Source organism: Pinus tabuliformis, chromosome 4_1 (genome assembly GCF_031772625.1).
Source record: "Pinus tabuliformis cultivar Carrire ecotype Pingquan chromosome 4_1, CPIR1, whole genome shotgun sequence".
In the NCBI taxonomy this organism is placed as follows: domain Eukaryota; kingdom Viridiplantae; phylum Streptophyta; class Pinopsida; order Pinales; family Pinaceae; genus Pinus; species Pinus tabuliformis.
Genome location: NC_142303.1, coordinates 785,108,060 through 785,125,655, shown reverse-complemented (window position 1 = coordinate 785,125,655; position 17,596 = coordinate 785,108,060). Strand labels below are relative to the sequence as shown.

Genomic DNA, 17,596 nt, shown 5'->3' with positions numbered 1-17,596 from the left:
GAAGGTCATGTGCTAAAAGATCATAGAAAGCCAGGTAGAACTCGATCGTCCACCCATCTGGACCCGGGCTTTTGTCTTTTTTGAACCACTTTAAGGTCCCTTCAAGTTCCTCAAGTGTGACCGGTGAGTTGAGCTCTAGCGCTTGCTCCTCCCCTACATATCTAGGAAAATGGCCTGCCACTTGAATGATATCAGCAAGATTGGCTTCTTGTGGGGATCTGAAAAGATTCTGAAAGTGAGAGGTGCCTAACAGAGATAGCTTTTTGAAAGTGTCAGCCACCCCTCCATCTGGGAGAGGCATTTTCCATATTGTATTTGCTATCTTCCTTCCTTTTGCAAAATTCTGATAGAACTTTGTGTTATCATCTCCGGCCTGTAACCATATTGCTCTACTCTTCAGTCTCCATGTTTCTTCTCTTTCCTTTAGTATCTTATCTCTCTGTTTTTTGAGCTCAATCAGATTTGATTTCTCGTCTGCAGAAGCAAAACCTTTGTTGCTGTCATCCAAAAGTTCGTTCAGCTCAGCTTCAATAGCTGTTATGGTCTGATCATCCTTTGATTTTTTCTCCTTTGCCCAAGTGATGGATAAATGTTTTAGCTGAGATAGGTTATGGCAGAATCCTTCAGCCACAGTTCTATGACTGGAGATGGGATGGGAAGTCCAATAGTCCGTGACCAACTTGGTATATCCCGGATCTTGGAGCCAAATGTGATTAAATTTGAAAGGAGACTTTGGCTTGGCTTCAGGTCCAAGAATTTCCAAATAGATAGGTGAGTGGTTTGATATTCCCCCAGACCCAACCCATTGTCTGTATCTATTTAGCTGCTGAAGCAAAGGCACTTTAATCAGGAAACGATCAAGCCTTCTAGCCAGAGCTGCATCCCCAACTCTTCGATTTCTCCAGGTGGGCAAAGGCTTGATCATGGGGACATCAGTGAGATTGTGCTGATCCAGGATGTCCCTGAAGAAATCTGACAGAGGGTCAACTTGGGCTTGTGATCCCCAAGATTCCCCAAAACCCAAGGAGAAGTTAAGGTCACCCCCTATAATCACCTGATCCACTGATGTGATTTCAGTATTTAGGAAGTGCTGCCAAAATTCCTCTCTCTGCTGACAGGGGCCATATACATTGATGACTCTGATGGAAAAACCAAGATCGGTCGAGAATAGATCCAGTCCAATGAATCCCACTCCTCCCCAAGAGGCTGATACATTTATGGAGCGAGGATCAAATTCGATGGCTATACCCCCTGATCTACCCACAACATCCAGAGAGAGGAAATGCCAACCTGGTTTAATGGCAGCTAGGGTTTGATTGATAGCTTCAGCATTTCCCAGGGTTTCTTGTAGCATGATAATATCGACAGGTTCATTCTCAAATAACCTCTGCAGGGCTAGTTTTTTGGAGGCACTAGCCATGCCTCTGCAGTTAAAGGAGAGGCATTTCATGGTGGAACCCTCCCAGGGGTGTTCATTGCTCTAAGAACCCCTTCCATAGTGGACTGTTTACCAGAGACTACTTCTACCCTGGCCTTTAGAATAGCTTTGGAAAGATTAGATTTACGGCCCCGGGTCACTAGAGTGGTCGGCCCATGGATGGTGAGACCGAGACCAGTCTGGTGGCTGGTGTCCGGGATGAAACGAGAACGAAGGTTGTATGTGTGGGGCAAAGTAGGATGGTTCAAACCCAATGGCAGGGAGGAGGATGGGGGGGAGGGTAGAGATGGAGAGGTGGTGGAGATGAGGGTGTAGAAATTTTGAATAATTTAACACATATTCACAGAGATTATCCTGATCATACAATTATAAGCGGAACATGTATAATACATAATCTCCTCTACGTTGATCATCAATTTACAGAAGCAGAAACATTCACAGGCACACATAGAAGCATCAATCAAACTCATAAACACAGTATGTATCCCGGGGAAAGCATCTCGCTAAAAACCCCACACTATCTGTATATTATATTGATTGACTCATGTAACATTACACCGCATAATACTTCTCACAAGTATCTCCACCTTTGTTACACACAATACAGCTCAGATCTGAAATCTCTTCCACTGCTTGCCTGCCTCCACTGCTCAATACCTGCTCAAGAACTGATGAGAATAGCTTCCCAAACTCTTTTTTCACCTGCAAAATAGTCACTCACTCTTTGTGGACGTGAGCAAAGGCTAAAATGTGGGCCAAATACGTGAGCAAACTCATTGGCATACTCAATCCCTTGATTGTGCAAGATCTGATGCACAACTATAGTCACAACTGATAGCAATCTGATTCTCTACCACTTGTCCCTGTTGAACTGAACATGCACTGACATGCAACTGAGTTAACTGATGTATTCATTAGTTGTATTATGAGTTAATAATTAGTTTAACAACTCATCATTAGTCTATCTGCAGTTAGACTAACTACAACTAGTTTAACTAAGTTAAACTGAACACAACTCCATCAACTGTACCTCCAGTCCACTAAACTCAACTCACTTGAGTTCTAACTGAAGTCATGCATGCAACAACTCAACTGACTCATAAGAAAAGCGTATTTCCTTCTGACAGCTGCATGTGCCACCTCTGTAGCTCAAACTGAAGTGCTCCAAGAGAATAAGATCAAGTTTATAGTCCAAATATTATTGTGAGATAATAATATTTGACTTTTCTATTTTTGACAGCCAGTCTAAAAATAGACTTTGATCACTCACACTGTGATCACTCACACTTTCATCAAAAATAGAAGTCCATCTATTTTTCCCAACTTGATCAATCATCCATAAACATAGACATGATCCATATGTCTAAAAATAGACTTGCGCCAAAAATAGCCTGCGGGCCCACTTAGTGAAGGCGACTCTTTTCACTAAGCTCCATCATCTTGTTGCAATCTCAACAAGAATTTCTTGTTGCACACTTTTCAACAGAGGGGCAGAGGAAGGGAATTCTCACATGAAATAGCAGGTGACTTAATCAATGCTGATGACGAATCTAATGATGCACAACAAGCATATGTGATAGAAGTAAAATGAGAGATAGGGGATGAAGAGAGAGATGTACCCACTTTACTTGCGGCCTCTGCAGCAGCAGCAGCTCTAGCACGGGTCAGTGGAGGCGATGGCGTTCTGTAATGCTCATCCGCAGACTTGGAGGATTTGCCATGATTATGATCTTTGTGAGCCGATACCAGGGTGCTGACCTGTTTGGCTGTTGCTTTTCCTTTTTGTGGCGTAGGTGAGCTATGGGGTTCAGCTGTTTTCATGAGCATAGGGCAGTCCTTGTAGATATGCCCTACCTTGTGGCACCTCCTACATCGAAAAGGAACCCCCTCATAGTCCAGAATCTAGACTCTGGTATAATGCCGCCATTTGAGAGTAATTTTCTCTTCCAGACCCTCCCTCGTATCCAAATGAACCAGAATTCTAGCCAGTGCTCTATTCTTTGTCTGCACATAGGTCTTGTCATAATCCAGATATGTCCCAAGGGCGTTCCCGATCCTTACAAATACTGCTTCAGACCAATACTGAAGAGGTAAACCTGGTAATCGCACCCATATGGGGTCGACACCTATTTGCTCCCGTTCTGGATCAAATAATGGATTCCAGTGTTTGAGAAGGACCAGTGCCATCTCAATATGCCAATATTTCACAAGTACTAGCTCTGTGTAGTCCACCTTGGAGAAATGCAGTGCGAACCATCCCCTTGCTAGATTTTGAACCTCTGGTAGCTCTTGTAGAGTGCTGCCCCAAATTTCCTTGACCTAGCTTGTTAATCTTGCCGCTGAGTATGCCCTTCCTCTAACATGCCCAACTAGTACCATATTGGCCTTATCCACTACCTCTCCCATCGGAATGTCCTCGCCAAATATGATAGTGAGGTCCTTCGCGGTAGATTTCACACACTTGACTTTCCTTTTCCCGGATCGCGGAGCCGATGGGTGTCCTTGCAGTGGATCTGAACCTTCACACGACTGCGGAATCGATGCTTTCACCTTAATCACTGGCGATTCGAAGTAGCCAGAGGGGAGGGAACTAGGGTTAGGCGGGATTTGGGGGTCCGAAACGGATCAGGGCAGGGGAAAGATTGAAGGGATCCGATTGAAAGTAGGCGATGGAGGTGAAATAACCGTGAGTAGATTGAGGGTCCCGGGGGATAGCGGAGGGCAGTCAAGGCCTGAAGATTCCAGAGAGAGCGATCCAAATTGAAGCGGGGATGCGGAATAACCAAGTAACGTGACAAACAACGCAGAAACCGGATCCGAGAGCGGAAATTGATCAGAGCAGGCGCGGTTAGGGTTAGGGCTACGGAAGATAGACTGCCCGTGATACGGGTCCTGGGAGTAGTCTACTTCCTCCTCGAAATCCATACTGTCCATTGTCAGAAACTGCCACTGAGACCGCTGGAGAGACAGTTGACCGCGGGTGCTAGAGCCAGATGGTGACTGATCGAAAGGGTTTGAAAATAGACGCAGCAAAAGCCGTGGTTAGCTGCATTAAAAACTGTTCTTCCATGTTCAATATTAAATTGATACATGATATATTTTAGTTCACTTTAAGTATCAAAGTGACTTGCATCATAACTTAAGATTGTACTTATTTTCCCAGTCTATGAAACTAGAAATCAAAATTGAACATGTATTTTACTAATAAAAGTTATAGTATATAGAAAATTATTAAATTAGCGAAATAATTTTAATAGAGCCATAAAATTCAAAAATTAATGAGAATCCATAAACAAGATTAATACAAATCCATAAACTGAAATAGTGAATACATGTATCAATAAACTATCCATATGAAAATATATCCAAATTACAAATATCACATGAACATCCATAAACTGAAATAATAAGCATCCATAAACTAAAATAATGTCCATGATGTACATCTATAAACTGTCCATGTATGAAAATATACGAAGTCTATATCACACATGTGAATGTGCCCTATGAAATGAGCTTGAAAATATACAAACTATGACACTCTAAATACCACAAAATTTCCTATGTGAGTTATGTTGCATAAAGTAGTGTCCATAAGATGGTACTGCAATATACCATATTCAAATTCAAACTAATTAGATCATTATGTGTACAAAATAAACAATATGGAAATAAATGATATTAAACCACATTTTTAATTACATATACATGGATCTACTTACCTTAGTCGAGTTCAAATGCAAGCCAGATAGGATGGGGATCTAATCATGAATGTGGGTTTAGTGCTCCCCTACATGTGGCTTGATGGTTTGGGCCTGCATCGATGGACACACACCATCAGTGCCTCTAAACCCAACATCCCACTCATGTCTCCACATAACAATTACATCAACGACACTCTGTATATGGGATTGTGTACATAATGGAAATGACAAATTATAATTTGTCTACAAATTAATTAGCATATATGTGTAACTTTAAAAAAATATTGAAATCTTAGGAATAAATATTTTTACCTTAACTTTTGGTCCATGTGGTTGTACACAGTGACTCTCCTCCACATTAGTGAACATATAAGGTGGAGGAGGAGGTGGAGGAAAATCCATGGAAACATGTTGTAGTCGAGGATGGCCTGGTTGATCAACTTCCCTCTCGGATGACCTCATAAACCCATCCATGTAGCTAGGATGTGTTTACATGTTATCATGAACTTATTAATATAAATATGCAATCTAAGAGATTTTTACACTTCAAGAGATTTTTTCCCTCCTTTATTTAGTTTCTTTGCTTAGAAGGAGGCATGTTGGGATGGCATGTGATAGAGTTTCTGCAGGTGACCAAGACTTTGCTTGGAAGGATGCATGTTGGGATGGCGAGCCATAAAATTTCTGCAGGTGGCTGAGACGTGCATGAAAATTAAATGCGGAAGGGAGAGGAGTATGGCAGGATGACACAGGTGGCCCGTGATCATAAATATATTTTGACAGATGGCAAGATGGAAGTAAAAACACATGTCACGATGGTATTGGTTAGAAAGGCGAAATCCAAGCATTTTCATTAGCTAGGGTGAATAATGTTTTCCAACCCCAAGCCAACAAAGAAAACACTTATCAACGTAATTAGTAAATAAACCAAAACCTAACAAATATCAATTTCATTTATTAAAGAACAATTTTTTAAAATAGATGATGTAACACCCCCAAAATGCATAAAATTACTAAGGTTACTGAGTTGATATTTACTATTTGTTACTTTAAGTTTTATTACATTATGGTGTTAAATATTAAGTGATTGAGGCTGGAAGGCCAAGAAACATATTTTATGGTTACCTAAATTATTGGTAATGATACTTTAACAAAAATAGGAACCCGTTATATTATTTAAAAGAAACAGTTACAGAAAACAGTTACCCATCTGCCATGTAGGGAGATTTAGATGAGGAAAAGAGAATCCAAGAGATGATCCTAGAGCTAAGTGAAACAAACCAATGGGAGAATTCTCAAGAACAGTCCAAGAAGAAGTACAGGACTTGAGGCAGGACAAGAGTCCAGAGGCCCAAGGTAAGGTACTTGATTATAGCTAGAAATATTAACTTGATTGTAGCTGGAAATATTAACTGTGAATCAATGAAAGTGCTCGGGGGAGGGTTTGGATGTCATTGCCAGACTCATGGTTGGGAGGAGAGACTTTCTGGAAGTATTTGGAAATTGTAGGTTGAACAAATAAGTGTTATAGGTAGTTTCTTTCTAGATTAATGCTAGACTGTGGAGCTCAAATTTAATGATAGAGTAGAACTTGTTATTTTGGACTAATATTAGAAGAATTTCTTAAATAGCTTAATAACCCCAGGAAAGCAATATCCTGAAAATGCATGATTACAGGAAGTAGAAGTTACCCTTCTCATAAATGAAATCATAGACAATTTATTATAGCAAGTATGAAATTATCAAATAACATTAGCAAATATGGAAGAATATGCTCATTCAATCATTATCAATCAACTGTTCTTAAATATCAAGGGTAAACTATTATAGTACAATAGTGAGACAATCAATGTGAGATATTATTAGGAGGTCTATAGAATAATTTGTGCAAACCCTACAGACTATAGTAAAGATTTAAATATAACGTTAATTCCTTATTCATATACAGGTACGAGCTATGATAAATCAAACTACTGCATAAATGAAACAACAGTGAACCAAATGCTTTTCAGTAGTAGTAGTAGTATATATATATATATATATATATATATATATATATATATATATATATTGAACAAATCTTGATCGGAATCATACAGAAAATGTCAATCGAAACAACGAATGCTTGAATAAGAAAATGAAGGGCATTCTCGGCCTAGAAGGAAAGCTAGAAAGAAAATAATTTCATTGCCTTTCAAAATGTATAACAGGCGGAATATATTAAGCAAGTTCTAAATATAATAAGTTAAACATTCAGTGTTTCCATTCAAACGTTCTCGACAACCAGTATGGGTCGACATAACCAGGACCTCAAAAGGAACCGCATAAATAATTCATGACATTACTTTAGGAAGAAAACCCCTAAAACCCTCCGTTGTCTAAAGGACTGGAGTTCTCACAAAATTTAAAGTGCCATACACAGTATTCGAACAATCACTGCATATTGTTAAATAATTAAAAACCAAAAAGAATAAACTCAAGCCAGTTTCAGCTTAAAGCTCGGCAAGAGACTCGGTCTCTGTTTTCGGCCATTTGAACATTTGCTTTCATAACTTAAATTCATGCCCAAAAGTAAAGATTCCAACCTGGAAAAATCAACAGAGACGCCGTAAGCGCTTAAGCCCTTGAGGGTAGTGGCCATAGTCAAATGAATAATTGAGAAACAATGTGTGAATACCTGACATAAATACCAGAAGAAGATAAGTCAGTAAACCTTCAAAAATTACAGTATAAGCTAAAGAACGAAGCCATCCGAGGAGCATTTACCTGAGAGTTAAAGGTTCCCACTTTGTGTAGTCCACCTGTATGTCATCAATCGAATGACCATAAGGAAAGAATGAATCGACAACAACAATCTATAAACGAGAAGAAAAGCTATGCAAAACTACAAAAAAATGCAAATGGGATTCACCTTCCGGAAATAAACCTTGGAACCAGGTATTCCCTGCAGGGTTTTAAGTCCCTTGAATCATCCCTGTGTAGGGGATGTGAAGTGTTAAACAATGTACTAGAGCAAAACCCCAATATACAACTTTCATATTGTGCGGATAAAAGAAACGATAGACTACCAACCCATTGGGGTTACCTGCCACCGTAGGGACAACCACCACTACCATCGCAACCCTCAGAAGAATCAGAAGACAGATTGAAACCCTCAGCAGTTCAAACCCTCGCAGAGCAGCAAGAACCCTCAGAGCAGCAGCAACAATGAGACAACCAGTTGCCGAGCGCGAAGAGTTAGTTAGGGGATTAAACCCTAAGCTTCCTTCGCCGGGATCATTGGGACCAAATTAATGGATGCAAAGCTTAACAATTAGCACTAACAGCTGAAACCAGTTGGCAGGCGCGTGCAGCCTCATGGAACAATTTTATGTCGCGTGTCTCCGGGTTCAAGAGCCATCAGATCAAAGTTTGCGCAAGGACGGAGAAATCACCACCAGTCCTATACGCATTAAAATCCAATCTACATACCCACGTTGTAATCTGTGTAATATCATTTCACATGTTATAAACCTCAGAGCTGTCCGGTTCTACGGGCTCAATAATAAATGTAATTAATAATTCCGTAAGATTTGATAAGAATTGTAACCAAGGCTAGAGGTAGGTGTAGATCCAATTATTATTTATTTTATTTATTTATGTTTTTCGTAAATTTATTGTTTAGTTGTTACAAATGAAATCAAGAGGTTGAATATCTTCACTCACCAATACAAGTTACCTAAAGAAACTATGATGCAACAACTAAACCAAAACCGAACCAATATCAATTTCATTATTGGAAAAAACAAATTCTAAATATAAATGAAAATCGATCCTTTTTCATAACAAATATCAATTTCATTATAAGAAAAAAAACAAATTCTAAATATAAATGAAAATCAATCCGCTTTCATTGACCATATCGAGATATTGAATGATCATCACTCACAACCAGGCCTGGAATTTGACGTTCCATAGGACGTATTTCCTATTTTAAGACGTATTTGACAGTTGCTGTAAATTTTTACCCGTCAAATTTGATGTGCCTCATCAATCAATAACCGTCATTTTGACGTTTAATTTGGGATATTTCCCGTCAAAATTTATAGTACCCATCAGAGTTAAAAACACCAAAATTTATAATACCCGTCAGAGTTAAAAACAACAAAATAAGACTAGGCCTAGGGTCATAAGGAAAATGCATACAGTGCGTCTGGCTCACATGGCGCTGGAGCCTCCCACACTTTCATAGATTTGAGGTGTATAAAAGATTATCTGGCTATAGTCTTTTTGTAGATTTGAACTTTATGAAACGAGATCTTGCCCTGGGAAACTAAGAACAACTAGATTGTAAGTTAGGTGTTACATTCAAGGAACCAACCAACTAGTCTACGTCAAGAATGTGAATTCAGCCATCGAACTGTACGCTAGTAGGTGATTGCAAAACACTAAAACTATACTTACGTTTTCTGGTGAGTATAATACTAAGAAGGGGTAGTGGACTTGTTTTTATTCCTTTGGCTTCCCTCAACTGTTCCACACTCTCCCTCTTGTTCAATTCCCACCATCTTCCAACATCGACAAAGAAGTGCAATAGAGAAATAAAAGCATCCGAGAAACAACTGGTGACGTGAAGGGTAGTTGCAGTGTTTAATTCGACAACTTGCCTATTAGAAAGGGGCGGGAGGTTTATCAAAAGTTTACCAAATCAGAAATAATGGGTAAGGTTGCCTGCTGCGAAAAAGTTGGGTTCAAGAAGGCCCCCGGATGCCCTAAGAAGATTAGAAGCTTGTTACTTACATACTGGAGCACGGCCATGGCAGCTGGAGGGCTCTGCGGCAGAAAGATGGGTTTGTGAGATGCCGCCCGGAAGATTTGCAGATTGCATTGACTAACTATCTGAGGCCAAATATCAAGGGGGAAGTTCAGCGTGCAAGAAGAGTAGACTATTATTCAACTTCATGCTCTATTGGGAAACAATTGGTCCACCATTGCTACTCACCTTCCCAAGCGAACTGACAATAAAATAACTCTCAGAAGGGGTAAGCAGAAGGTGGACCTCAAACTCCTTCAAAATTGTATTCACTACCATGTTATTTTCTTGAAACGCAAGGATGGGTCACTAAAAAAATGTTGGAGCTTTCTACCGAAATTACCATCATTTACATCAAAATCAACAAGATTTAACAGTTTGCAAGTCCCAAGTAAGTTTCCTTCTTCAATCTGTTTCAATCTCATTCAGTTGTTTTTTTTCATTCTTTCTTCCTATTGTATTTGTTTTCTCTGAAATTATCGACGCCCTTGTCAAAATGAATTTCTCTGAGGTCCGATATTAGAAAAATAGCTTGTGATTTATTCCATAGTGAAGCTTACAATTACCATCTTGAAAACTCAACGTCCTGATTTTGACTATTTTTGTTTTTTTGAGTGCCCTTCCTTATTTTGACTAATTTTGTTTTTTGACTTTTTTACTAAAGTCTTTGAAATCAACCTTATTTTGACTATATTTGTTTTTTTGAGTGCCCTTCTTTACTTTGACTAATTTAGTTTTTTGAGTTTTTTACTAAAAGCTTTGAAATCAACCTTACTTTGACTATTTTTTGTTTTTTTGAGTGCCCTTCCTTATTTTCACTGATTTTGTTTTTTGAGTTTTTTACTAAAGGCTTTGAAATCAACCTTATTTTTACAGTAGTGAATTTAAAATAAAATAATTATATAGTTATTCAATGAAATTTCTTTTACTATAAAAATAATTATGGAAGATGTTACAAGCTCATTTTTATATAGTGTATCTATTTAGGTTGTCAACCACTTCTAATATAGTTGTATTTAGAGGATGCAATAGATAAAATTACAGACACTCAATAATATATTCTATTAATTTGAGTGAGGAAATTACACACATATTTATACAATCAATAGTCTCAAGATAGGAATGCTCTCTTAGACGTACAGTAGTGTGGTTGAGAGATTCTCTCAATCACACACTAAACTAGGAGAAACTAAATTCCTATTATGCAGGAACAAACTCCTCAAATGGATAATTACAACCATAGACAAGTGGGAATTAATTATTTCTAACTCCCCCCCCTAATGACTACTTGTCATGATAGTCAAATCCACCACCATCAGGCGAATTGCATGTACAAAACCTCCAAAAACACAATCTGCCGCCCTCGAACAGATCCACAACTTCTCTAATCCCGCGGATCCCCTTGAAGGTGAATTGGCGCGATCCTCAACGAAAACCCGCGCCCATTGCCGCGATTAATGGCCTAACAGACGTGCCAGTTGGCCTTCCTGGCGCTACTGTCAGCGCGAAAAACACGCCAATCCCCTTCTACTCAGAAAAAATCATCTGAGTCCGAGCCAGGTGTTCTGCAGTCCACCTGCTCAATTGAGCACAAAGCTCTCGTGTACACACAACCACAAAGGCAAGCAGAGAAAGATTCGCTCAACTTGTCAAACAACACATTGACATCCACGATTCCAGCCACAAAGGCACCTCAAGCCACATAGGCGATTCAGCCACAAAGGCAAGCTGGCCACAAAGGCACTTCAGTCACAAAGACCATATAGATGGTTTCTGGCTCACCACCAACCCTCACTTTCAAGTGATAAAAGATGGTTTCAGGCTGACCATAAACCATTACAAAGTGGTTTTAAGATCACCACGAACTTTCAGATGCCCTTAAAAATCTTACATCTGATTCCACATTTTGGAGTTTCTGGGTACATACAATGACTATTACAATAACATGCTAGGGAGTCTATTCCACAAGCCACACTAACTCAAACAAAAATCTACTTTGTTGTCCACCATAAACGTTGTCGCTGCTCCTTTACCTCATCTATGAGGGGTCCACTGATAAAGAAACCAGAACATAGGCACTCACAGCCACACGAAGAGAACACAATTTTCCCTTCAAGAACAATAATCCAGGACTCCACGGTCCAATCCTCCATCGCATTTCAGTATCCAATTCTCCTGGCATCGCAACATAATGCCACTTCCCCTACTCACAGTATCAAGGCTAGTCACTGTTTTTAAGCATACTGCCTCATGCTCGCTAACAATCTGCAACACGATCTCAATCATCCTCCAATTTCTGATGTAGCTCCAATTGATGTCGTTTTCACTGTCATGTGTTCACCATTCCTTGCAAATCTGCTTAGTGTTGGAATGACCAGTTCCAACACACACTCAAAATTATGACAATAGTTGGTCATACTACTGTCACTTAAATTACAACTAGTTTCATTGTCATGACAGTTAATCAATATATTGCAACATCATCAGAGAATTAAAAAATACATTTCGACAATAGCATAAACTTCTCTATATATCGAGCAGCTCCAACATGGCCGCTCACAACCTTCCAGCATACAGATTTGACACGTCCAACTTTCAATTACCAGATCTTTGATGTTCGACCTGGAGCGCCATCGCAATTTTTGACCCACCGTTACCAGAACTGTTGATTGTTTGGCATCACCGCCGGCTCCCAACCACAACAGATCATTGGTCTGTTAGCAAGTACTACTAACACGCCACTCTAAACTTCGCTCACTGTAAGCCAGAACACCACCCGAAGACGACTTCAGATCCGCTTTCCTTGCAAGCACATATCCGAAAACGACTTCGGATCAAACTTCACTCCAACAGCAGCAAATGAGCCTGAATCTATCTGTGACTCTCAATTGTCCTACATAAGTCTGCCCGCTTTAAAACTAGGCTTCTGTCTTCGCGCATAGTAGCCCCACACGAGCTCGAACTGCACAGCTCCTCGACCGATTCCTTATCACGCCCGAAGCTATGCCCGCTTAAAACGCATGGTAAATGAGCTTGATTTAGTCATTGCAGGAGCTACTTGAGCGCTTTTTAGTCTTAGCCGACAGTCCCATTGGCCAAAATTCACGCATCTTGAGCTCATGTTGAGAGGATGCTCTTTTGAATTCTCAGCGTCCTTTGTGGGAGCGATGCAATTATGGAAATAAACTTCTCCTCGCTTCATGTCAAGACACTTCTCCCATCCAGATGGCAGAGACATCCCTTTTTGGGGCCTCCCAACACCATCGACACAGATCTAACACATAGTTTGGGCTGAAATGAATCGACATGACCACCACTCAACTGCAACTCAGAACTGACACGGCCACCACCGCTCCATTGTACCTACCCAACACCACGGGTTCACCTGCAGCTGGCTACCAGGGATCAAATGCATGGCCACCGGGGCCTCTTTTCTACTCCATCGACACTCACTCGGGCTCCTTCCAACAATAGTCCCACTCGCATGGCTCCTTCATTGCTCAGACTCCGAGCAGTCCACCCACGACATCTCCTTCGCGTGACCTCTGTAAGCGAGCAAGTCAAACGACGATGCTCCTCACACAGATCTCCTCCTCAAACGACGCTGCTCCTCAGAGCTGCTACCCACGGCTCCTTTGCTTCCATAATTAAAAAAAAATCGCCCATCCAGATCAGAGCAGAGCTCACATGGAGAACACGATTTCGAAGTACTCTACCACGGAGAGCACATGGGGCTATGCAACAACTCAGGAATTTGGCAATTGAGGCAAAGTAAGCCAGCGGTCAATTTGAGCCCACCGCCGGTGCCACCTCCCCCATCACCAACCGTAAGTGTAGGTCGAGTCTCGGCTTCTGTAAATCTAGCGCCGACATCCAGTATTTCCTCGAGATATCCCTTTATCGAATCATTCCCAGCGATTTTTCTTAAAATTAAACCATTCCGCACACAATACAGTCAATAAAATCCCCTCTCATCACAACTCGATTTAAAGGAAGACCCTGACGCTGAATCAAACACACAATTTGGATCCACAATATTACTATTTTTCTCGCACAGTCAACTCTTTACACACTGATCCATGCTACTCACCTCGACAGGATAGTATCCCAGCATCCACACCACGGCCAGCGGTTCTGTGGCACCACACACAGATTCACATCCATCCCACTGAAGCTCGGTCGAACAATGATTCAAAACACTCACAGCAAGATCACTGTTATCCCTCTGCGGCCACGAAAGCGCTTGCATGCAGAGCTCCTTCTGCCCAGATTTGATGAATCCAGAGGTTGTACTGTCCAAGACACCAGCGATGTTTTCCACACACGGCGACCACGAACGCGCACAATCGGTCCTCAGTATTAAATATAGCGCTCAGCAGGTCGGTCCATAATTCACCACACTGATGAATCGCCACAACTACCGCTTCCCTAGCTAATGAACAGCGGATGATGGACAAACAAATATTCACAAAACTTTTGTTCTCTTCAGCCCAGGAGCAGCCAAGCCCATGAGGGGCTAGGCCCTCAGGCTCTGATACCAAGATAAAATTACAGACACTCAATAATATATTCTATTAATTTGAATGAGGAAATTACACACATATTTATACAATTAATAGTCTCAAGATAGGAATGCTCTCTTAGACGTACAATAGTGTGGTTGAGAGATTCTCTCAACCACACACTAAACTAGGAGAAACTAAATTCCTATTATGTAGGAACAAACTCCTCAAATGGAGAATTACAACCATAGACAAGTAGGAATTAATTATTTCTAAATTGGTACTAAGTACATGAATAGAATAAGTAATGGTATTGTCTAGCGTAATGCTCAATAGGAAGAATTGCTTTGTGTAATTGGTTGGGCTGTATATTTCGTCTATGTTGTGGAAAGTAATGTGAATTCAATTTTTTATGTTGAGGACACTATAGGCTCATATTTAGGATATTATGAAAATGATTAGTTAACAATGTTCAGATGTAGATGATAAGTTGATTACCTCATAGATTGCAGAGTTTGTTTAGTTTAGACATTTTTCGGCTTCATGGTTTTAGGAATAATGTATTCTAAATATGTATAATGGATATCAAATTAGTTGAAAGAATATACAAATATTTTAAAAAATATTTAGCTATCATCACTAGATTTATTATTCAATAGTTCATAGATGGTTGAAAGTGAACTTATAGGGATTAAAGTTATCTTGGTATAAATAAAGAGATCTTGGTGAGAATTCAGTACACAAAATATGCACTGAGTAAGTATGTAGTGAGTAAATAAAGATGTGTGTGCCTATAAATAAAATATTTGGTGAAAATAAGCTATAAAGAAAAAGTTAAACATGTAATTATATGTTTAATAAATTAATATGTAGTAGATTATTAGATTTAAATAAATTATTAAAATAGAGAATAGTCAAATTCTTGGTCTTTAAAAAAAACACTCATCTCATTTACTAGTAGTTGACGATTCTCACGATTTTAACTATATGATTTTCTTTAGTTTTTTTCACATGTCAAAATTTATGTATATAATCAAAACTATTAACTATCAAATGCTAAAAAGCTTTATAAAATCTTAAAAGTATGCTTGTATTTTACAGGGAAACATAAATGTTAACTCTAAGAGAGATTAAAGAAAGTTGAGATGTAGGATTAGTTCAAAGAAAATTTCTAGATAAAGAAAAGTCGACACTCACACATTTAAATAAAACATTAAAAAAAACATGAAAAATGCCAAAACTCATCACATTTTCATTTAACACGGGTAGGAGATTTGAAATTCCAAAGTGCTAATAACACTCTATGCCCCTTAATCTTTTATCCTTGGTCTCACCTCAACCACTAACCCTTCAACAACCAACTCTCTACTCCACGAAAACACTCAAATTTCGTGTTTTTTTTTTCCACGGCTTCTATAAATAGAACCTTCCCTTGGTCCATTCCTCGTATTTTGCTGCGTTCTCTTATTAGTGCGATATATTACCAGAGAGCTTCACAGGTATGGCATCTTGGCCACCTTTATTTCTTTGTTAGAATGATTTCCGTTGCTTCTGGATAAATTTTGACAGGCGTGTAGGTTCATTTCGAACAGTGTGGTTTTTATTAGGGTTACGATGTTCTTGCCACTGCTGAGCGTGTTGTTAGTGTATCTTGTGCTGTATTATTTTGGCCCTCGGGTATTTTGTTTGACAGTTCTTGCTTCTCACAGGTCTATATATTGCTTCTTTGTAGGGTATTAATGGCTGTTGCTTTTGTATAACTTTTGTAATCCGCCACTTCACTTGGGCTTCATCCCGTAGTGAATTTTTCGGCCCCCATCGGGCAGTTTCACCAAGGTCCCTCCCATTTCCAGTGCCATCCCCTCTGGGCCATTTTTAAATCCTCCAAACCTCTCATTCAAGAGGATTTCAGCAGGCCCCCCTCTGCACAGGACAAGTAAGAAACAGAGGGTAAAAACCAAAGCACAGGACCTCATAGTCAGCTTGGGCGAAGATATACAGTGGGGAGACACCATGGATACTGCGGACAGATATCTGGTTGGAAAAGTACCGGGACGGAATTATACTGCTGCCCGGCTGAAACAATGGACCGCCGAAGTTTGGGGACAACACCTGGCCAACCTTCCTTTTGTCATGACATTCGTCAGGGGCTGGTTCGCGTTGAGGTTTGCAAGAGAAGATCATACAAACTGGGTCCTATCTTCAGTTTGGCATATTGAACAGGCTCCCGTCCTCCTGCGCCGATGGAATCCCCTTTTTGATCCGGAGAGAGAGCAACTTGGGGCTGCCCCTCTTTGGGTCCGCCTACCAGGACTACCTCTCCAATTCTGGTCTGAAGACATCTTTAGGCGCATCGGGAATGCCTTAGGTACATATCTGGAACATGACAAATCTTTCCTTTCGACCGGCATGATGGCATACGCAAGGATACTAGTACACTTAGATACCAACGATGGCTTACATGAACACATTACCCTCCATTGGAGAAACCACTCTCGGCAGCACATTACCCTCCATTGGAGAAACCACTCTCGGCAGCAGAAACTGGATTACGAAGGGGTGCCCTTCAGGTGCAGGAGGTGCCATAAGGTTGGTCATCTCCTTCGAGACTGCCCCCTCAACAGCAAAGCAAAATCAAGGGAGTCCAGCAAGGCAATTCCGAGCAAGGAACCACAAGCACAAAGAGAGCATCCCCCCTTTGAAAATGCAGAGATTCATGCAGACCGTGAATCAGCTTCGGAGACCCCTGCAAAGGAGGCCCAGAAGAAGCGCGGCAAGACACCTCATCGTCCTCCCTCTCCTCCACTCACCAGGGCAATGGGTGCTGCGTTGTCTTCGGGGAGCGAAACTCAGCTGCCGATTTACTATCCAAAGAAGCTGCGGTCAGGGCCACTTGGCTGATTTGGGAACAAAGGGATGGTTCACATTCCCAGTTTTACCACCGGCAGTTTATGAACATTACAGACTAGGGCAGTTTATGGACATTACAGACTAGAGGGCTCAGCAGGAGCCTGGTTATAGGTTTCTTTTGCTATCATGTGTAAATATTCATACATGCGCTTAAATTATCAAATGTAACAGATGTGCACTCTCTATGTAGAGTAATTTTGTTTAATTTTTGTTGAACTTCATCAGAGAACATTGCCTCGCTGCGTGGATA

The 17,596-nt window shown here is 40.4% G+C and overlaps 1 protein-coding gene and 1 pseudogene across 3 annotated transcripts in view; both read left to right on the top strand.

The window, feature by feature from the left end:
- LOC149178527 (polyubiquitin-like) overlaps positions 1-17,596 on the top strand; it is a 49,391-nt pseudogene that overhangs the window by 29,818 nt on the left and 1,977 nt on the right. The gene's annotated exons all lie outside the window — the stretch shown is intronic.
- Positions 15,854-17,342, top strand: LOC149178528 (uncharacterized). 2 transcript variants are annotated; one of them, XM_089423661.1, is made up of 2 exons: positions 15,854-15,935; positions 16,146-17,342. In XM_089423661.1, the coding sequence occupies exon 2, from the start codon at positions 16,450-16,452 to the stop codon at positions 17,335-17,337; it is 888 nt and encodes a 295-aa protein (XP_089279787.1). In that variant the 5' UTR covers positions 15,854-15,935; positions 16,146-16,449; the 3' UTR covers positions 17,338-17,342. The 2 variants fall into 2 exon arrangements, with proteins under 2 accessions (XP_089279787.1, XP_089279786.1); XM_089423660.1 differs by having other exon boundaries at positions 15,889-15,935; positions 16,169-17,342.